This window comes from Balaenoptera acutorostrata, chromosome 1, assembly GCF_949987535.1.
Source record: "Balaenoptera acutorostrata chromosome 1, mBalAcu1.1, whole genome shotgun sequence".
Classification (NCBI taxonomy): domain Eukaryota; kingdom Metazoa; phylum Chordata; class Mammalia; order Artiodactyla; family Balaenopteridae; genus Balaenoptera; species Balaenoptera acutorostrata.
In genome coordinates this window covers 51535895-51559210 of record NC_080064.1, presented here as the reverse complement: position 1 = coordinate 51559210, position 23316 = coordinate 51535895, and the positions used below count along the sequence as shown (strand labels likewise).

General features: G+C 38.8%; 1 protein-coding gene across 1 annotated transcript in view; it reads left to right on the top strand.

Annotated features, from left to right (window-relative positions):
- C1H1orf87 (chromosome 1 C1orf87 homolog) overlaps positions 1-23316 on the top strand; it is a 160647-nt gene that overhangs the window by 65290 nt on the left and 72041 nt on the right. The window contains 1 exon segment of the mRNA XM_057547167.1: positions 19063-19297. Coding sequence (XP_057403150.1) covers positions 19063-19297 — 235 coding nt within the window.

Below are 23316 nucleotides of genomic sequence, written 5' to 3'. Positions count from 1 at the left end.
GCACAGGAAGTGAGCTTTGCAGCACATGAGTCATACATTTGAGATCCCTACAGACCTGAGAGATGTGAGTTTGAATCCTGGCTCTGTGCCTTCCTAGACTTTTGACATTGAGAAAGTGAATTAACATCTCTGGCCTCAGATTCTATCAAGTGGGGGTAAAATCCATTTATCTAGTAGGGTTGTTGTGAGGATCAAATGAGAAAAAGTATGCAAAACATCTTTCCAGTGCCTAGAAGTATATTCAACGTGCTTAATAAATGGTTCTGCTATTATTATTGAGGCAAATCTTCCCATGGATACAAGACATTAAGTAAAAAAATCAAATCTCTTTCTGTGAAACACTTGGCATCCCTTTTATATTCTATGCCAGGTTATCTCTGTTTTGTAGATGAAGAAACTAAGATACTGTGATAAGTGATTGTTTCAAGATCTGCTGATCTTGACAAATCCAAGTCGTTGTCCAGAAAAGTAAATAAGATCAGTTGGAATGCCTTGCTCAGTTCTCCTTCTACCTGGAAGACATTGCTCTTCTACTAATTTCCATTCCTCTTTGAGGTTGTTTGTTTAACCCCTTCATCCCCAACCCCTTCCTTTTTCCAGGGGTATCAGAGTCTAATACGTTCCTAATGGGGGTGGGAGGTAGGGGAATCATCCTTGTCCTTTTAAAGTAGAGAAAAATTCCATCTGTCTTATGAGAAGGTACCTGTATTTATTTCTCTTTATTCTTTAAACTTTAGATTCAGGAAATAAGAGTACATTACATCAACTACATTAGTTGGAAATAAAAGACACAGTTCTGTTTCTTCTATGACACAGACAATAAAACAATTTTTTTTTTTTAATATTAAGATAAGTTTTCTGTTTCTGTTTCTATGGACTTGATGTTACTGTTGCTGGAATGACATAGGACAGTTAACAAGCTTTCCTAAAATATTCTTGTATGGTTCAAAAATAAGTAACTCTCAAGAGGCTTCTTGTTGCTGAGTTAAAGACAGACCCACCACTACCATGCCTTTGCATGTTCCAAAGTCTGACTCTAAAAAACATTTTAGTCATGCTACATCTACACCTTTCAGCCAGGGCCTCAAGAAGGTGTTTTCTTTGGGGTGAATCAGTTGAGCCCATAAGTAAAAAATGTACATAAGAAACATAAGTAAAAGCCAAAAGAGGAAGAAGTCTCTATATGGAAAGTATGGGTTAAAAAAAAATTACAAATTAATAATGGATGGAAAAATAGAACTATTCTCGTGTAACCACATTTAGTTCAGATTTCTTATAGGATATGTGGAAATGATGGATAGTATATCAGACAGAGAAGTGATCTTCAAGGTACGAATCAGTCTATTAGTTTGCTAGGGCTGCTGTATGAAAATGCCATAAACTGGGTAGCTTAGACCAACAGAAATGTATTATCTCACAGTTCTGGAGACTAGTCAGCCGAAACCAAGGTGTCGGCAGAGCCCTGCTCCTTCTGAGGTGCCCAGGAAGGATCCTTCTGTTCCAGGTCTCTCTCCTTGCCTCTCCCTGTATATGTGTCTGTGTACAGATTTCCTCTTTTCATAAGGGCACCAGTCAGTTGGCTTATAACTCTACTACTCTAGCATGGCCTCATCTTAACTAATTACATCTGCAGTCACCCTATTTCCAAATAAGGTCACATTCTGAGATACTGGGGGTTAGGACTTCAACATATGAATTGGGGGAGGGGGCACATAACTCATAACAACCAGTCTCCCATTTTACAGATGAGGTGAGACAACTGAGGCCTCAGTGAACTTAAAAGTCAGGCCACTTATTAAGAATTAAGACTGGAATAGCACTCCCTCCATCTTTTTTTAGCTTAGCCTGGACAGTAACTAACAGGAGATGAACGGAAAATACTCAGTGCCTACTTAGAATACATATTTTTCACAAAAAAGATCAAAGTACCGGCTTAAAGAGTAAAACAGGTGTCCCTCAGTTTGTGTCATCATCGTTTTCCTCATATATCCCTACACCAGCCTTCCAACCCTGCTCCCTGCCTCTAATCTCATTCTCTCATTCACTCTCTGAATCCTTGTTCCTCAAAGGGTAGTCTATGGACCATCAACATCAACCTCACCCGGGAGTTTGTTAGAAATGCAGACTCTCAGGCCCCTCTCCAGACATACTGAGTCAGAATCTGCACTGTTGGCAATTCCCAGGTGAGACCTATGCGACATTAGTGTTTGAGAAGCCCAATTCTCAAGTATAGCTAGCACCATCTTTTTAAAATGCAAATTTAATGAAGTGCCACCATCACCAACCTCAGATTTGCCTGCCTCCCTCCCCCTGTGGGCTCCCATAGCATTCGTAGGGATTATTGCACTCTGACAATTTCCTATGAGTTTCTGTGTTCCCCCCATTTACCTGTAAATTCTATGTGCACAACTGTACTCTCAGCACTGAGTGCAAAGTCTTGTACATATTGAAAGCCTAATAAATGAATTAGAGTACAATAGATGCCAAGAAAAGGAAAGATCTAGAAAGACAATTCTTAGTGCTTTAAATCCAAGTCTAAAGGCCCATGTTGCTAAAATAGCATGAAGATATTACTATGGAACCCTGATGAGTCATCTGATAGCTGATCCAGAAGAACATATGCCAGTTGACTTGAGACAAATACCTCATTTTCTAAAAGGAGATAAAAGTTGGTAATGAAATCACAGAACTTGAGGCTTGTGGACAACCCCTGGCAAAATTGCAGGCCAAAGAATTAAATATATTAGATGTGAGAACAAAACACAAAGGTGATGGTCACTAAGGGTTGGTGCATGTTGACTGAAAAACAGAGCATGCTAAACTGACCGCATTCTCTTTATTGATGAGGTTACTGCAGTGCAGATGAAGGGAATCATAAAGCACAGTATTGGTTAATTTCAGTGAGTGATTAGGCACATTTTTCTCACAAAGTCTTGAAATAAGGCAGAGAATTCTGGACTGAATAGTATTAAGATAGGCGACGTACTAACCTGGTAGTGACTGAACAATGGATGTAAACACAATGTGTTGCAGGTGGAGAGGTTGAGAGGATTTATGTGTGACCCTGTTCTTAGTCAACATTTTTTGAAATCCCCAACTGAAGGAAGATAGACAAATCACTTTAGTAAACAGATAAGTAGTAGAATGCTGGGAAGACTTGGCAGGAAAATGAGCGAAAACCAGCAAGATAAAATCAAGAGAAATATATGTAAAGTATGTCTTTAGATAAGGGTACATGTAAGTGATTGTATAGAATAAGTGTTTGGGTTTTACTTACTGTGAAGTAATAGAATACATACTGGTCTCTGGGAATTCCCTGGCAGTCCACTGGTTAGGACTCCGTGCCTTCACTGCCAAGGGCCCGGGTTCGATTCCTGGTTGGGGAACTAAGATCCCGAAAGCTGTGCGGTGCAGCCGAAAAAATAAAAAATGAAAAAAAATTTTAAATTAAAAAAAAGAATACATAATGGTCTCTGCTCCCACCCAGTTCCTGGCATGGAGCTCCTAAAACTCTCACAATTTCCTAAGAGATAAGAACACTAGGAGTATCATTTGTTCTACTATTTAATCTTTGACCCTGGTTCCTGACACAAAGCTCCTAAAGCCCTAAGAATTTCCTGAGTGATAAGGTGTCTTTTGTTCTAATGAGGATACTCTTGGTGGGATCCTGGGTGGCTCCAGGATGGAAGTTGGTCACGAGAAAGACCAAGCCATGATTAAAAGCTTGGAACTTTCAGCCCCTGACACCACCCTATCCTCCTAGAGGTAAGCGAAGCTGGAGACTGAGTGAATGATTGATCATAACTACATGATGAAGCCTCCTAAAAATCCCAAAGGTATGGGGTTCAGAGAGCGTCTAGGCTGCTGAACACATCTGTGTGCTGGGAGGGTGTTATACTATGTTAGAATGCATGGAAGTTCCATGCCCTTCCTCACATACTTTGCCCTCTGCATCTCTTCCATCTGGCTGTCCCCGAGTTGTATCCTTTTACAGTAAACCAGTCATCTAGCAAGTAGATGGTTTTCCTGAGCTCTGTGAGGCACTCTAGCAAATTCATCAAACCTGAGGAGGGAATTGTGGGAACCCTAATTTATAGCCACCCTGTCAGAAACATAGGTAACAACCTGGACTTGTGACTGACACCTGAAGGGGGCAGGGCAGTCTTGTGTGACTGAGCCCTTAACCTATGGCATCAGTGCTAACTCCAGGTAGATAGTGTCAGAACGGAATTGAAATGTAGGACCCTCAGCTGATGTCAAAGAACTGCTTGGAGTGGGGAAAACCCACACATATTTGATGACCAGTAGTGTGTGGTAGTAGTAGAGAGTAGAGTGGAGGATAAAATGGAGGGTTTTCCCCCTGTACACTTGTGTTTAAGCTCAGCATGAGCCAAAGGTGTCCAGATAGAGGAATGGGGGGTGGGGCAGGAGGCAGGCATCATACTCAGAACTAGACCTGTCACCTGGAAGTACTATGCTTCATCCTGGATGCCACATTTTAGGAGGGATCCTGGCACACTAAAGGTGCAAGCACTAAAGGAGTGGCATTATGGAAGCTCCAGGGTGTGACATGTGGCCTAGGGGAACATTTATAGAATCTGGGAATTGAGTTGTTAAATAAAAGAGGAATTGGGTCACTTTCAAGAAACCCCTGTGAGTAGAGATGCTTCTGGTGAATAAAGTTGGACTCTATAGTTCCTTCCCATGCCAAGAATCAATGACCCAAAGCATTTTATTCCAGTTACATTGCTATTGGTATAGGATTGATAAGCACAGGGGAATCTGACTCCGAGTTTTTATGGGAAAGAATAGCAAATATTTGTAATAATGTACATTGATGTTTAGAGCCAATAAATATAAAATTCTTTATTTTTCCACATGACTCTCATGGAGCCTATATTCTGTCATTTTTTAATCCCTCAAAGCCCTTCACATTAATACAATATTTTTGAGTTTCTTGAACTCTTTTAAAGTGTTAATGTTAACAGTTTTAGAAATTAATGCATATATGGAATTGACATCCTTTCAGTTAACAAATATTAATTGAGTACTTGCTGAGTGTCAAGCCTTAGGGACAGAGCAGGTTACCTAAAATTCGAGTGATGGGAGACATACAACAAATAGGTAAACAATGACCATTTGAGTGAGGATAGTGCAATGAGGAAAAATAGAGGAGGGTTATAAGGGTATATGGAATCACAAGGGATGTTCCCAGAAGGCCTCTCTAAGCAAATGGCATTTAACTGAGACTGTGTAAAGATGGGTCAGAACTACCCAATGAGACTTATCCATGGTTAGCTAGCAGTGAGCTGGCTAAGACTAGCCCAACTCTATCCCAGTGGGTGTGGCTCACCAGATTCCAACTTTCCATAGAACTAGTAGTTTCTTCTTCCCTCTCCTGCCCCAGAAGAAGAGGCTGCAACTTCCCACAGACCCCAAGTTCTCCAGATATTGGACATTTGGCTTTCCCCAACAACTGCTACAAATAGCACCTAAGTTGAGCATCTGGAGTCTAAGCAGATTTTTTTGGTACTAGGTCGCCTTATGCCTGCTTTTTACAAAGTGCCAAAGTGTCATTTCCCAGGAGCACAGCACCCAGAGATCAGGGCAGCTGCGTAGCTGCTGATTTTCCACCCATGAGATTCAGTCTGTACCAAGCGACACCACAGGTGTTCATCACCATCCCCGTGCCTCCACAGTTCTACACAGAGAGTAAACTATGCATATAGCTGAGGAAAGAGCATTCTGGGCAGAGGGAACAGCCAACAGGAAGCCTCTTGGTGTGTTTAAAGAGGAGCAAGGAAGCTAGAGTTGGTGGAGCTAGTGAACAAGGGGAGGGGTGTAGGAAATGAGATCAGGGAGGCCCTCGGGGCTCAGATCATGGGCCATGTGGTCCCTGGTAGGAACTCTGGATTTGTTCTATGTAGAATGGGAAGACATTGGAAAATTGAGAGCAGTGGAGGACACAATCGAATTTATGCTTTCTAAAGGATGGTTCTGGCTGCTGAGTGGAGGATAAACTGGAAGAGGCATGAGTAAAATGAGAGAGACCATTTAGGGAGTCATTATGGTAATCCAGGCAGGAGATGGTAGCAGCAATCAATTATAGTCCCTACATAAAGCCTGGATAAACTTTGTGATTTAAAAATTCAAATACCTACTTATTCTTTTTTTTTAAAGAAATAACTAATTGTAATAATTTATCTTTGTTTATTGTATTTCTTGCTATATAATCTACATATCACCTTACTATCCATGAACTCAATCTCTCCCTAAAACAGAATGATATCAGAGCACAAACAATTGTTTATGTTTTCACAAGTTCAAAGAAATGAAGTAATATGCTAAAAATCATACTTCTCCTATGCCCTTTCCACTGTTTTTTTTTTTCTTTTTTATTAACCTCCTACAGTAGGTTTTAAGTTATTATTATTATTCTAGACACTGTGAGAAGTAAAAAGGAGCATGAGATACTGTTTGGGACATATGCCTCCAGCCCAAGACATAGGCATAGAGCTTTAAATTAGAGTATAGGGCTTTATGTGAGTAAATGTCAAATCAATGGTGTAAAAAATAAGTGGCCATTGATCTTAAATCTTGAGACTGTGAGGCAAAAGTTGTTACTTTACCATTTGAAATCCTACACTTCCAAAAATATAATAAATAGTAAAAGGCAAAAACAAAACACTATTTACAACATATATGACAGGAAAAAATTAATCCTCTTAATGTATAAAGAGCACTTACAAATCAATAGGAAAGAGATGATCGGCCCAGTTTCAAAAACTGGCAAAAGATCTAGACAGGCAATTCACAAAAGAAGAAATAAAAATGAACACTAGAAATATATGTATGGTTGGGGGAGTGGGGTGGGGAATTAACCTGAGTGGTAATGAAAGAAGTTTAAACAACAGTGAAATATTATTTTCTACCAATCAAATTGGAAATGTTTTTATAATGGAAATACCCAGGTTGACAAGGGTTAAGGAAAAAGAGTACTCATATGCTATTGGTTTTTAGATATACTTTTAAAAAGCCTTAAAAGTGTATGTGCTTTGGCATCAAATCACCACCTATGAATCAATTCTGTGGAAATAATTATGGGTGGATGTAATGGTTTGGTTTCAAAAATGTACACAAGCATATACAAGTCTGGGTCCAGTAGGAAACAGATTACTTAACTCAAATTAGGAAGATTCAAGGAGGATTTGTTTACAAGAGTAAAAGAATTGCAAGATATAGTACAGGAATCATGGGCTAGCAGCTGCAAGGTCTGCAGAGATAGGAAAAGGGGAATGTTATTGAGGTGGAAGCATTCTGTAACTCAGGCCACCTGGAGAAAAGTAGTGACCTTTGGGCAAAAGACACAAGTAGCTTGAGGCACTCTTGCAGGGAGAACCAATCTCCTGCCAGGGCCAGAATCAGAAGACATGGGAGCAGACCAGCTGATCAGTCCACAAAGGTCAGCTTCTCAGAGTGGATGAGGACACAAGGAAGTCGGAGAAAAGGAAAATGTCCAGCAGAGAAGCAATATTTAAACTAGTAAAAATTTGAGAACAGTAAATGTTCCCAAATAATAGAGGACTAGTTAAATAAACTCTTGCATATCTATACAATGAAATACTATCTAGACACTTTAAATGTTCTTGTGGATACATAAACATTGATGCATAAGGTATCCACATTATATTGTCAACTGGAAAAATTTTAAAAGATCACAAAACTGTATAATCCTAGTTTGGTTTAAGAGCAAAACAAAACATAAGTTCTTGTATACGTACAGGGAAACTTTCTATAAAGAGATAACGTAATACCTTGCCACATATAGTTTAACCACTTATAATTTTGAGAAAGCACAGATTTATTTTTATGCAGTACACTTTTTTTAGGACTTTATTTTTTACAGCAGTTTTAAGTTCACAGCAAAATTGAAAGGAAGGTATAGAGACATCCCATATACCTCCTGCCTCCACACATGCATAGTTTTCCCCATTATCAACATCCCTCACCAGAGTGGTGCATTGGTTATAATTGATGAACCTACACTGACACATAATAATCACCAAAAGTCCATGGTTTACCTTAAAGTTCACTCTTGGTGCTGTACATTCTATGGGTTTGGACAAATGTATAATGGCATGCATTCACCATTATAGTATCATACAGAGTATTATTGCCCTAAAAATCCTGTGCTCTGCCTATTCATTCTTCCCCTCCTTTCCTATAGTACACTTTTCAAATCCATGGTCTCTTTACATACCACTGATTTAGTTCAATCTAATTAAACAAAACCCCTATAGCAATCATTATTGCTCCTTGTTCCCATAGACCCTGAGGATATATCCAGAACGTGTTACAGAGAGAGGAGAACTGTAGGAGCTGTTCAAGGATCTCAGAGCATGGATGGAAAACCTGGCTCAGAGCTGTGCCTTAAAGCACGGAGATAATTGGTGAAGAGGCCAGGCAGTTGCACAATCATCTTGCTTAGAAACAGGGGAGAATGCAAGTGCAAAGAACATTCAATTTCAAGCCTATAGTTGAAATTGTTGGCTCAAAGATTTAAAAACAACACAATCTGCACAGCTCCTGGTTATAATTCACCTGAGGACACTTTGATACAACAATGTTTGGGGGTTTTGGGGGGTTTTTTTCTGTAAAATTAAGCAATGTGATTCCAAAGAATTGTGCTTTATCAGAGCAGATTTTAAATATGAATTAATCTGCTTTGTTTTTTTTTTAAAGTGGGTGATTTCTATAAATTGTATTTACTATTATTAGTAAATAACAAGGTGGTGGGAGAGATTACATGAACTCTGTCTTTTTATCTGTTTAAATAGATTTTCCTCAGTTCCTATGAACTGTGAAATGTTGATCCTTCGAACTTTAGTTTTACCTATCAACAAAGAAAGTTTGGGGATCCAAAGGAAAGAGCACCCCTTCTGTACCTGGGTGATGAGAAAGGTTTTGATGAAGGAGATAGCACTTTAACTTAGGACTAAAATAAAATTACCATTTGTCACGGGCTGACTGGGAACCCAGGCTCGGTGCTAAATATTTTATACATCTTATCTTGATAAGTATTATTTTTCTAATCTCACAGATGAGAAACTGAAAATTAGAGATGTGAAATAACTTATCAAAATCACACAAGTTATGTTTGGGGTTAGGACTCAAAACCAGGTCTCTTGAACATAGAGCTCACGTCCTTAGCCACTGCCTGAAATTATTTGTACATTTTGCACAACTATGGAAAAGACCTTCCTTTTTCATTGTCTATGCCATTGTTTCTCAAACTTCAGTGTACATAGGAATCATCTGAGGTGTTTGATGAGAATGTAAATTTTCTTGTCCTGCTTTCAGAAATTCTGATTTAATAAGTTCAGAGTGACCCAAGTTTCTATCTTATTATCCAGCACCCTGCACAATTCTGACCCGCCTCAGGTGGTCTGAAGTTCAATCACTGTCTTTTTCTCCAAGAACAATCCCTTCATTCTATCTGGAATATTTTCCCACCTCTTACTTTCTCTTTCAACTGCTATCTTCTAAATCAATTCCTTCATGGAGTCATTTCCACTCCTCTTAAGCAGATTTGGTTTGACAACCCTCTGTGATTCTATATCTCTTTTTTACATACTCTATTTTTTCAATTATCACATTGTATTATAATTTTCTGTTTAAATGTCTGCTTTTCCCACTTAACTGTGAGATCTTTGAAGACAACATAACCTGAAGACAGTGAGTGGATTGTATGCTCGCTGCAACCCTGACTAAGAAGGTAATAATGCATAGCTAAAAAACAAGTAAAATAGAAGAAGACATCCATGGTGTAAATATGCCTAATGCTGTAGAATTGGATTTACGTGTAAAAAGAAGGTTTCAGAAGAGTAGGTATGTTGGGATATCATCTTCTGTGAGTTAATTTATCTGAAGAAAATGAAAACACTAATTTGAAAAGATATGTGCATCCCAATGTTCATAGCAGCATTATTTACAGTAACCAAGATATGGAAGCAACCTAAGTGTTCATCAACAGATGAATGGATAAAGAACATTATATATGCAATGGAATATTACTTAGCCATAAAAAAGAATGAAATTTTGCCATTTATGACAACACGGATGGACCTGGATGCTTAGTGAAATAAGTCAGACAGAGAAAAACAAATACTGTATGTTTTCACTTATATGTGGAAGCTAAAGAATAAAACAAATGAATATAACCAGACAGAAAGGGACTCGCAGTTACAGAGAACAGACCGGAGGTTGCCAGAGGGGAGAGGGGTTGGGGGAGGAGCAAATGGGTGAAGGGGACTAAGAGGTACAAACAACTAGGTATAAAACATGTATAAAATGTACAGCACAGGGAATATAGCCAACATTTTATAATAACTTTATATGGAGTAAAATCTATAATGATAGTGAATTACTGTGCTGTACACCAGAAACTAATATAACATTGTGAGTCAACTATACTTCAATTAAAAAAGAAAAGAAAAGGGTGGGGGGGAGTAAATCATACCAAAGTACAACTGGTGATTGAACTGGTTACTAATTTTGCAGCCAAAATGGCCCCAATTTGAGAAACTATTCTTATTCTGTAAAGTAGTATAGTGCAAAATGCCATGAAAAATACACTTTGGTTATTTTCATTATTGTCAGAATGTGGCTCAGTGCTATGAAGAGAGTTGTGGGATACTTTGGAAACAACTTTGAGAATGTTATGAATCCCTTGTCCCTGGGAAGGTACAAACCAAAGCTGAAGGATGGCCACTTGGGTGTTCTGAGAGGGACTTTATAAGCCTAGGTTGGAAGAGGGACTAGGTACTTCTACATACATTATTTTTTATTAACATTTTAAAAGAGAATCAAAATCCTGTTGTTTAACAGTAGCCAGTTTGTTTATCATGAGTATGAAGTTGAGGAGAAATGTAGAGGAAGGAGTACACGCTTTGGAGCCATACAGACCTGGGTCTGAGCCCTAGATCTCTACTTATTATCAGTTTATCAATGAGCAATTTACTTAATCTCTCTGATGATTTGTTTTCTCATCTGTGCAATGATGATCATAATACCTACTTTTCAGGATTATTAGAATAACATGAAATAATTTATGTGAACTTAAACACAGTGGCTGACACATAGAAATAAGCATTTAGGACATGTTAGCTAACATAATTACAATGACGAAGAAATAATTTGGGCATGGGTTTGGGAATTAATGTACTTTAAAAATCTTTCTGAAGACTAAACATCAATGATAATAGTATATGGATGATGGGCTTCCCTGGTGGCGCAGTGGTTGAGAATCTGCCTGCCAATGCAGGGGACACGGGTTCGAGCCCTGGTCTGGGAGGATCCCACATGCCGCGGAGCGGCTGGGCCTGTGAGCCACAACTACTGAGCCTGCGCGTCTGGAGCCTGTGCTCCGCAACGAGAGGCCGCGATAGTGAGAGGCCCGCGCACCGCGATGAAGAGTGGCCCCCGCTTGCCGCAACTGGAGAAAGCCCTCGCACAGAAACGAAGACCCAACACAGCCAAAAATAAATATAAAAAATAAATTAAAAAAAAAAAAGACCTAAAGAAGAAATACATGGCGAATATCTTTAAAAAAAAAAAATAGTATATGGATGGCTCCAGGGAGTAAAAAAAAAAGAAGAGGAAGAAAACCCTCACATTTCATCACAACATTTGCTACGTTAGCACAGGCTTTACGTTTCAGCTTCCCCATGGAGTTTGGTGAGATTTTCAGCTGCAGTCCCCTCCCCAGTCGCACTTTATTTTTTATTTTGTTGTTGTCTTTTTAAAAGAGAAAAGTCTGGTTGTGCTGATTATCTGTTATTACTTCCAAACAAGAACATGCTTTCATTTACTGAAATTAGATCCCCATTCACTGTGTTGGCACACTCCGGGCTGTCTTCTCCAGAGGGTTTGAGGCCTATTAGATGGTACGCAGTTGGAAATTGGCAGCACTGAGTCTCTGCCAAGGCTGGCAGACCTTTAAGATGGCATCTGGTGACCTTTTTGCTGAGCCCCCTGGGTCCTCCATTTGCGAGTTGATGTTCTCAGGAGGGGTGTAATCCAAATCAAATGTGAGATCTGGTGAGATGGAGTTTCATGGGAGGTGGGGCCAGTGTGGGATCTGTACATTGCTTTGGGCAGAGGATGCTAGTAGACACCCTTGCAATGTTTCTTTCTAATCCTGAGACTCTGAGCTCTACAAAAGGGTGGTACTAAAGGGCTGATTTGCAGGAAGAGCCTAGTGTGAGAAAGGGAACAATTGGATTGTTTTCTCCTCATTTCTTTATCATCCAGCATTACTGTCATCCTTCCTAATTGCCGTAGTTCCCAGATGACACTAAACCCTTCACAGCATCCCTGAGAGCAGCAGCTGAGGTTAGCAGTACATATGAGGAAGCTAGCTGTGTCTTGCTTCCAAGACAGTATTGATGACATTTTTTTCCTTCCTTTGAAATGGCAAATTTCTATTTTCAATACTGCAGGTAGATAGCACACAAGCCTGGAAGAAAGAACTGTGGGTTTGTGAACAACATAACAACAAAAGCGTGTTGACGAATTGTGCTAATAGCAGACACATGCCATTTCTCAGCTAGGGAGTCTTTCTCATAATTTTAAAGTGCTATGTATGTTGTTTGTTTAAAAAAAAAGAAAAACAGCTTTTACTTTGAACAGAGTTAACAGGTTATTTTTCATTTTACATCTCCTGTGGCTGTTTTAACAGACAAGCAGTTACATTTCACATTTCTCAGGCAATTCTGTCCTGAGACTGCCCACAAAAGGATTTTGAAGGTGATTAAAGCAAAGATGATTCATCCGCCTTGCCTTCATCCAGAAGAGTTAACTGTCTGCCCCATGACCATTTTTGCTTTTTAATCCTGCACTTCCTGCATGCCTCGTCCTCTAATTTCTGTTCCTCACATATTCCCTAACTTCCATGGATCCTTTCCTGACTCAGAACAATCAAGGTGCAATCAAGAAGACTTAGACCCTGTGGATGTATCTATGTAGAAATGGACAAATCACGTGAACTGTCGGAACCTTAATTTCTTCATCCTAAAATGAAAATAATACGAGGACCTACCTATACGGTTGATCTAAATATTAAATAAAGGAATGTTTGTAAATGGCTATAATGTGGCTGTCATGTAGCTAAATACTCAGTAATACTATTATTTTTGCAACCATTGCAAACCATAGTTACTTATCTTTCTTAGGAACTTCAAATAGCACTGATTCTTTGTAACATTCACTTGACATTTATTTTCATACCAATTAGATTTCATATTATTTATGTAAATTTTATGCAAATTTCTTTTAACACTTTATAGAAATATACCTATGTTATACATAAAAGTGCACATGTTATAAGTATACCACTCACTGAATTTTCACAAACCTGATTTACCCTTGCAACAGACATCCAGATCCAGAAACAGAATGGTACCAAAATCCTAGAAGCCCCCCTGATGTTCCCTTCTGGACTTTATACCTCCCCCAAAAGATAACCACTATCCTGACTTCTAGAAGCAAGTTTATACCGGTTGTTAATCTTATTATTTCTGTTATTTTTGGACAGCGAAATGAAATGAAATTTCTTGAGGTCAGGGACCATATGTTAATGTCTTCTCTCATTGCAAGAACTATGTGTTATATATACACTCTTCTTCTAGCATTCCCATCTTGCTGTATTGCCATTTGATTGCACCTGTCTGGCAAAGCCCCAGCCCTGGACGAGCCCCACTGTCTGCCTTCCTTGCATCTCCACGAGGACTACTGGGCATGTGCCCTCTCCAACTGGTGCTGCAAAATCCATGGTCTCCAACCTTCAGTGGTTGCTCAGCTGTGCCCAGCCAATCTTCCTTATTTTTCTGATCAGCTATCTTCCACTCTTTATAGAAGCTATGTCAGGCCGTATGTCCTTAATTCAGACTTCCTACTGCAGCATTTCCTTTCTTGAGACCCAACAGGTAACCATACCTTGTATGTCAAAGAGAAAATTCAAGCTGTCGGCAATTTGGTCAGTCTCCTGTCACCAAACGTTAAAATTTGCCTACATCCTCACCCATCTTCCTACTTCCCCACCCTGAAGTTTCATTTCCATCTCTGTTCTCTGAGAGATCTTACTTTGTCAGGGTTCACCTTATTTAATCAATGATATCCTCTCCTTTTCTTTGGTCAGTTGGCTCTTCATTTATTTTTTTGTTTGTTTATTTATTTATTTTTTTATTTATGGCTGAGTTTGGGTCTTCGTTGCTGCACGCGTGCTTTCTCTATTTGTGGTGAGCGGGAGCTGCTCTTCATTGCTATGTGCGGGCTTCTCATTGCCGTGGCTTCTCTTGTTGCGGAGCACGGGCTCTAGGCATGCGGGCTTCAGAGGTTTTGGCTCGCGGGCTCTAGAACACAGGCTCAGTAGTTGTGGCGCACGGGCTTAGTTGCTCCGCGGCATGTGGGATCTTCCCAGACCAGGGATCGAACCCGTGTCCCCTGCATTGGCAGGCAGGTTCCTAACTACTATGCCACCAGGGAAGTCCCAGCTCTTCATTTAAATATATTAAAGTCCCTATTATCTTTAGTTTCTTTTTTATAATTTTGTTTTTTTAATTGAAATATAGTTGATTTACAATGTTGAGCCAATCTCTGCTGTGCAGCAAAGTGACTCAGTGATACACATAGAGACATGCTTTTTTTTATATCCCTTTCCCTTATGGTTTAGCACAGGATATTGAATATAGTTCCCTGTGCTATATAGTAGGACCTTGTTGTTTATTCATTCTATATACAATAGCTTACATCTGCTAATCCCAAACTACCGGTCCTTCCCTCCTTCACGCCTCTCCCCCTTGGCAACCACAAGTCTATTCTCTATGTCTGTGAGTCTGTTTCTGTTTTGTAGATATGTTCACTTGTGCCATATTTTAGATTCCACATATAAGTGATATCATATGGTATTTGTCTTTCTGTTTCTGACTTACTTCACTTAGTACGATAATCTCTAGTTGCATCCATGTTGCTGCAAATGGCATTATTTCGTTCTTTTTTAAGAATGAGTAGTATTCCATTGTATATATGTACCACATCTTCTTTATCCAGTCTTCTATTGATGGACATTTAGGTTGTTTCCATGTTTTGGCTGTTGTGAATAGTGCTTCTATGAACATAGGGGTGCATGTATCTTGTTGAATTATAGTTCTGTCCAGGTATATACCCAGGAGTGGGGTTGCTGGACCATATGGTAATTCTATTTTTAGTTTTCTGAAGAACCTCCACATTGTTTTCCATAGTGGCTGCACCAACTTACATTCCCACCAACAGTGTAGGAGGGTTCCCTTTTCTCCACATCCTCTCCAGTTTGTATTTGTAGACTTTTTAATGATAGCCATTCTGACCAGTGTGAGGTGGTATCTCATTGTAGTTTTGATTTGCATTTCTCTAATAATTAGCGATGTTGAGCATCTTTTCATGTGCCTACTGGCCATCTGTCTGTCTTCTTTGGAGGAATGTCTATTAAGGTCTTCTGCCCATTTTTTGATTGGGTTGTTTGTTTTTTTGTTGTAGAGTTGTACGAGCTGTTTGTATATTTTGGAGATAAACATAATTATAACAAAGCCCTATCTGAAATCAACATTGCACTCCAGTCACCACCCCATTGCTCTCCTCTCTTGCAGTCAAAATTCTTCACAGAGTTCTTTATACTTCCTACCTTTAGCTTTTTGTCTCCCCTCTTTCCTCAACCCACTTCACCCTAGCGTCCACTTCTGTTACCTCAGGAAGCTCCCCTTATCAAGATTCCTGATGACGTACTTATGGCTTAACTCAACGGACACTTTTCAGGACTCATCTTTCTCAGCAGCACATGACACTGTTGACTATGCCCTCTCTCTAGAAACATTCTCTTCACTTTGCTGCCAGACCACACTCTCCTGGTTTTCCTTCCACCTTACTTAGAATTTCTTCCAAATCTCCTATTAGGGCTCTTCCCTCTGTAAATGTAGGTGTTCCTCAGAGTTCTTTCTTAAGCCTTCTTTGCTTCTCATGCTGCCATGACTAACAGAAGTAATGTAAAAAATATACATACATCAAATCTTGGCCTTATTCAAATAAACAAGTATTGTAGCAATTGTTTTATGCTCAGATAACATAACATGCTTTAAAATGGGTCCTTTCCACTGTGTCAATAACAATAGCTAAAATTTATACAACCATCTAGGCATAAGGCATAGCTATTTTTTTTAATTTTATTTATTTATCTTTTTAACATCTTTATTGGAGTATAATTGCTTTACAATGGTGTGTTGGTTTCTGCTATATAACAAAGTGAATCAGCTATACATATACATATATCCCCATATCCCCTCCCTCTTGCATCTCCCTCCCACCTTCCCTATCCCGCCCCTCTAGGTGGACACAAAGCACCGAGCTGATCTCTGTGCTATGTGGCTGCTTCCCACTAGCTATCTACTTTACATTTGGTAGTGTATAAATGTCCATGCCACTCTCTCACTTCAGCCCAGCTTGCCCTTCCCCCTCCCTGTATTCTCAAGTCCATTCTCTATGTCTGCGTCTTTATTCCTGTCCTGCCCCTAGGTTCTTCAGAACCTTTTTTTTTTTTTTTAAGATTCCATATATATGTGTTAGCATAAGGTATTTGTTTTTCTCTTTCTGACTTACTTCACTCTGTATGACAGACTCTAGGTCCATCCACCTCACTACAAATAACTCAATTTCGTTTCTTTTTATGGCTGAGTAATATTCCATTGTATATATGTGCCACATCTTCTTAATCCATTCATCTGTCGATGGACACTTAGGTTGCTTCCATGTCCTGGCTATTGCAAATAGAGCTGCAATGAACATTATGGTACATGACTCTTTCTGAATTATGGTTTTCTCAGGGTATATGTCCAGTAGTGGGATTGCTGGGTCATATGGTAGTTCTAGTTTTAGTTTTTTAAGGAACCTCCATACTGTTCTCCATAGTGGCTGTATCAATTTACATTCCCACCAACAGTGCAAGAGGGTTCCCTTTTCTCCACACCCTCTCCAGCATTTATTGTTTGTAGGTTTTTTGATGATGGCCATTCTGACCCGTGTGAGGTGATACCTCATTGTAGTTTTGATTTGCATTTCTCTAATGATTAGTGATGTTGAGCATCCTATCATGTGTTTGTTGGCAATCTGTATATCTTCTTCGGAGAAATGTCTATTTAGGTCTTCTGCCCATTTTTGGATTGGGTTTTTTGTTTTTTTGATATTGAGCTGCATGAGCTGCTTGTAAATTTTGGAGATTAATCCTTTGTCAGTTGCTTCATTTGCAAATATTTTCTCCTATTCTGAGGGTTGTCTTTTTGTCTTGTTTATGGTTTCCTTTGCTGTGCAAAGCTTTTAAGTTTCATTAGGCCCCATTTGTTTATTTTTGTTTTTATTTCCATTACTCTAGGAGGTGGGTCAAAAAGGATCTTGCTGTGATTTATGTCATAGAGTGTTCTGCCTAAGGCATAGCTATTTTTAAATTTATTTTTCCTGATAATAAAATAACATTTCCTCATGTAGGAAATTTAGAATAATAGTGTTATAAGATATAATATGATATAATATAGCATAATGCAATATCCTAACTTCTATTAGGAGATACTGACTGTTTACTTCTGACATATTTCCTTCTAGATATATTATGTACTCTAACACATGAACACATATATATCTATACATGAATTTATAGTTAAGATAATTATATTTTTTCATTTATTTGTGTAACTAGACATTTTCTTTTGTCAGTAAAATTATTCATAACTATTTTAATGGCTCCATACATTCTCTCATATGAACATAGAATGAAATACTCAACACATCCATCTATTAAAAAATACTTAGAGTTTAAAATTTTTCTTTTTCTGCATTTTTTCCTTAATATACATTCTTAAAAACTGATTTGCTAGGTTAAAAATTTCAAGTTCCTGACTCTTAACATGTTTAGTCTGGTCATCCACTATAAGAATTATATCTATATATGTGACCATAAACATTTGTTTTTCTTATTTCCAAAGAAGTTTTCTATATTTGAAACAATGCCTTGGGCTTCCCTGGTGGCACAGTGGTTAAGAATCCACCTGCTAATGCAAGGGTCAGGGGACACAGGTTCAAGCCCTGGTCTGGGAAGATCCCACATGCCTCAGAGCAACTAAGCCCATGTGCCACAACTACTGAGCCTGTGCTCTAGAGCCCACAAGCCACAAGTACTGAGCCCGCATGCCACAACTACTGAAGCCTGCGTGCCTAGAGCCCATGCTCCACAACAAGAGAAGCCACCACAATGAGAAGCCTGTGCACCACAATGAAGAGTAGCCCCCGCTCGCTGCAACCAGAAAAAAAACCCACGCACAGCAACAAAGACCCAATGCAGCCAAAAATTTAAAAAATAAATAACAATAAAAAATAGATTAAATTTAAAAAATAAAACAATACCTTATAATTGTTTTGACTTATGTCTTTAGTTATTAAACAAAGTTGAATAATTTTTAGATTTTTGTTTTTTATTTAAATTTCTTTGAGTCATTCCTACAGGTTTTTTTCTTTTTTTTTCCCTCTGTATTTAATATTAAAATTAAATGGAAGACTACTGAGAGAAAAAGAAGCTTCACGGTGAGACAATTAAGGAGAGACATGGAGCAAGACTGTAGCTGGCAAACTGCCTTGACTTTCTTCCTTTTCTAGTTGCAAACACTGAAAATACCTGTTAGACTTGTAAGTAAAAAAGATATGTGATAACCTTTAGGGTTCATCTTTGACACTGCCATTTCTTACAGTAAGGGTTTTGGAGCAGATGGCCAGATTATGAGTATATGGAAGATAAAGCCTGAGAAGAGAATAACATGGTCTCTCTATGGTAAATGATCCCTAGACAAATAACCAACGTTTACTTCTTCATTATGCCATGCTAAATTACCAATGTTCCCAACACCATGCTAATACCTTCCTTTTCTTATGCCAGCCTAGTGCAGATGGAGTCTGCCCTGAGTAACAAAGTACAAAACTGTTTCCTCCCAGCAAGGAGAATGAGAACTGGAAGGCAGAAACTCAAGCAGTACTCCAGAAATCAGTGACTGGTACCGCAAAGCAGATTAGCAGAGACCCCCCAGCTTCTACTAATCCCACAGATCATCAAATCAATCATGACCCAGATGATGTGGAAAAGAGCAAGCACCCAGAGAAAAACCAGAAACCAGAGGACAACCAGAAACTCCTAACGGGAGGACTCAGTTGCAGATTTCTGGATGGCAAAGTGAGTAACAAATACCTGAACTTTTCTTGGTAATTGGCTAGGAAAATTCAGTTAGGTCGGAAACATAGACTCACACCAACACACACTTCTACTAATGGTAATTAACACATTTTGCATCAGATAGAATTAGAATCATTTTTTTTTCATCTGAAAATGAATTTTAAGGTCATTTTGTATATTGCATCTTTGCTGACCACTAACTGAATTGGTCAACCTATTCTATCTGTGACTAACTCAGCGATAGTTATACAGTGATGTCACCGTACATGCAAGTTTGGGGTGTGCTGGAGGGGGAGGGTTCGTCTGCTTTAATATTACAGGAAAAGATCATTTATATTCAAAATCCAATGAAATATGTCTAGATATCAAAAAATTATCAGCCCTAAACTATCTTGATATAAATATATTATCACTGCACTCTGTTAAGGATCAACCAAACAATCCACAACAAACTAACTTGGTAATGATGAATCTAAATGATTATTAATTTGTAATTAAAAAGCAAGAGTAACAGCAATTGAAAACTGGACCCAAATCAAGACAAACTAATGATTCATTGGTAACAAAGTACCATTTCCAAAAATTGCTGAAGTTGCAATTAAACAGACATAGAGAGGAGTTTTTCAGTACTGCCAAGCGTGAAGAAACAGCCAGATATTTTAGTAGAATACTGAATTAGAGTCTGCAGTAAACTCTAACATAACTATTTTTAGTTTATAATTTTAATAGCCCTTACTAAATCACTCAGATGCTCGCTAGTTTCCAGTCATGAGACTATAAAATCCTGTGTATTTGGGATCTTTTGCTTATGAGAACTCTGCAAAGATTAGACTTTAGAGTGGTTACCAGTCCACCAATGGACCTCAGACCATGTTCTTCAAGGTCTCAAACACTGGGGACTTCTCTTTTTCCTTCCTAAAATTTTTATTGATCCTTCTAATTATAAAATATTATATACTCATGTAGAAATTTTATAAAATGGAAGAATACAAATAAGAAGAAATTAAAACTCAATCAAATAGTGGTATATTTCTTTCTCTTCTTCCTTCCATGCATGGACACTGAATATGAACCGTTATGTATATACTCTTTGTTATCCTGGTCTATTCACTTCATATCAAGAATTCTCCCCCAGCTTCAAAAAATTCATCCTAAGCATCATGTTTAGTGTCTCTATGAGAGTCATAATCAGAACTAACACTTACATAGCATTTACTATGTGCCAGGCACTATTCTAAGCTCTTTACATATATTAACTAACTTACTACTCCCCAAGTATCCAATGAGGTAGGAACTCTTATTATCTTCAGATCATAGATGAAGGAACTGAAAAACAAAGAGGTCAAGTGCCTTGCCCAGGTCATAAGGCTGAGAAGTGGCAGAGCCACAGTTGAGGCCCAGGTTCTAGATCCTTAATCCCCAAACTGTATTCATTCTTTTATATGGATATAACATGGCTCATTTAACTAATCCCTTATTGATGGGCATTTAAGTGACTTCTAGTTTTTCTCTTATAAATGAAATTTTGTTTCTTGGCACTCTCCCTATCACATCAAGCTACCCATTTGAGGTAGAGTTTCTGGATTAGCCATTGTAAAAGGCAGAATGTTCATTGGGTAGGCTGTTCTTGGACCTCCACAATCTGGATTCTTTGCTAGCTCTGTAGTGCCAGAGGGAGATGATTTGTCCCTCCTCTCCCAGGATTCAAGGAGGTTTCTGATGGGAGGCTCCGCAGGGCTAACACCCAGCCACCAAACACAGCAATACCTCATAGGAAGTGGGGGCCTAATTGGTTCTGTCTGCCAAGTGTATGGTCCTGGGTGGCCAGGTGGCAGCCACAGTTGCCTGGTACAGAGACCCTCATTACCACCTTGACTAAGTGGTAAAGGGAATCCTGCCACGGTGAAAGAAGTAAACCAATCAGAACTCCTTCTAGATCCTTATTCCTCATACACAGATGAAAATAAGCCTTCCTTCCTGGGATGTAACAGGCAATCTGGACCAGCTGAATTTGCTCTAAAAGAAAAGTAGCTGATAGAGACTTGAGCCAACATGCATGAGGACAGGCAAGTATGAAACTCTGTTCTAAATTACAGATAAATTTGAAGAGTATAGTTAGTAGGAGGTAAGTAAAGCTGAAAATGTTAAGAGAATCCATAGTTTCATGTATCCAAGAACAGTAAGATAGCTTAGAAATCAACAAATACAAACTTTCATTTCACAAATGAAGGATAAGAGCCCCAGAGAGCTTAAATGGTGGTTCAAGGTCTCACAGTTAGAGCCTGGCTCTTCTCACTGCCAGCCCTAGGACCTTTTGTCTCTAAATTCTCTCCTTCCATGTCTCTGAAAATACATATATGCTGTTTACACTGTTTCTCAGAAGCATCAGCTCTGCCTTCTCTCAAAAAATAAAAAAAGAATGTATGACTAGAAACAGACTCAGTAGCACAGTTTCAAAAATAAAATTAAAGTGTGCTTTTTGCATCTGGCAGCATGAAAATGAAAGTGTTAGTGCTTTAATTTTAATAATTATCACAGTTAATTGGTAGTATGTTCTTTTCAAAGTCCTTTTGCATGTTTTATCTTGTTCTCCACAACAGCCGTTGAGGTAGGTAGAGACACATGATGTTATCCTCATTTTATAGATGAATAGACAGATGTCAGGGACATTTCCACTTGACTGTGCATTGGCAGCTGAGATTCAACCAGTTCAAAGCCAAACCTTTGATCCTGCTCTTCTTCCTGTGGTCTGTGTCTCACAGAAAGGTCCCACAACTCTCCCAGTTGCATAAGCAAGAAATCCGGGCATGCTTTCCTCCTCTCCATCCCTAACTCTGATATCCAACTAATCACTGAGCCCTTTAAATTCCATCTTTTTTACGTCTCTCAAAGTGTCCTCTTACTTCTGTTTCCTCTGCCATCATCCTAGTCAGACCACCATTACACATCAGTAGGAAGATTTTAATTATCTTAAAACAGGACTTATTTTTCTATGCTTTCTTCTCTTTATTGATCAGCTGTGGTAATAATAATGCTGTGGGACAAGCAAGCCCAATACTCAGTGGTTTATAACAATAATCGTTTTTGTTCACATCACATATGTGAGTAAGACAGCTTTTACTTATTCCAGTAGGACTTTCGAGGCTTGGCTCCAGACTACAGATTTGGTTCAGGTCTGCTCTGTTTTTCTTATTGTTCTGAATCCAATGGGCTCCTCAAGGCAAGCTCTTCTCATGGTAATGGAAACATTTCAAGAGGACAAACACAACTGCATTACTCAACCACAAGTACATTTTAAGTCTTTGCTTATGTCATATCCACTAACATCCCACTGGCCAAAGCAAGCCACATGGCAAAGCACAACACCAATGGGGCAGGGATATATATATGCTACCTCTTTTAGGAGGAATTTCACAACCACTGATCAAGTGTAGCCCCTACTTAAAACACTTGAACACCATTGTTTAATCGTCACTGCCCTAGTAGAAAATTCAAACTCCTTGACTTACTGCACCAACTCAACTCTGTTCACTGCTTACTTCCCTTCTATCCCCACCTTTCACTAAACTGAACTTCTATGTCCCAAATAGAGTTCTGCTTCTTTTTATCTCCTATCCTTTGACCATGCAATTACTTTTATGCGAAATTCTCTTCCCTCCTTCTTTATTTAACTCCTAATTACATCGGGGTCTCAACACAGATATCAGGTCTATCAAGAAACATCATTGTCTCACCACCAAAACTGCCTTTTCTAAGGTACATCTACATCTATCTGTGCATACCCTTATGGCAGATGTTGTTATACTGTTAAAATAGTTTGTTTCCTTGTCTATCTCCTTCCATGAGTCTGTAAATTCCTTGAGAATATTCATTTTTGTTTCCAAAATGCGTCTCTCTATATATTAACCCAAAGCCAACGTATTATTTAATGGAGAAACACTAGAGGCTTTCACATTAGAGTCAGGAGAAGTCAAAGTACCCAATATCCCTGCTTGTTTTTAATATTATGTTGGAGGTAA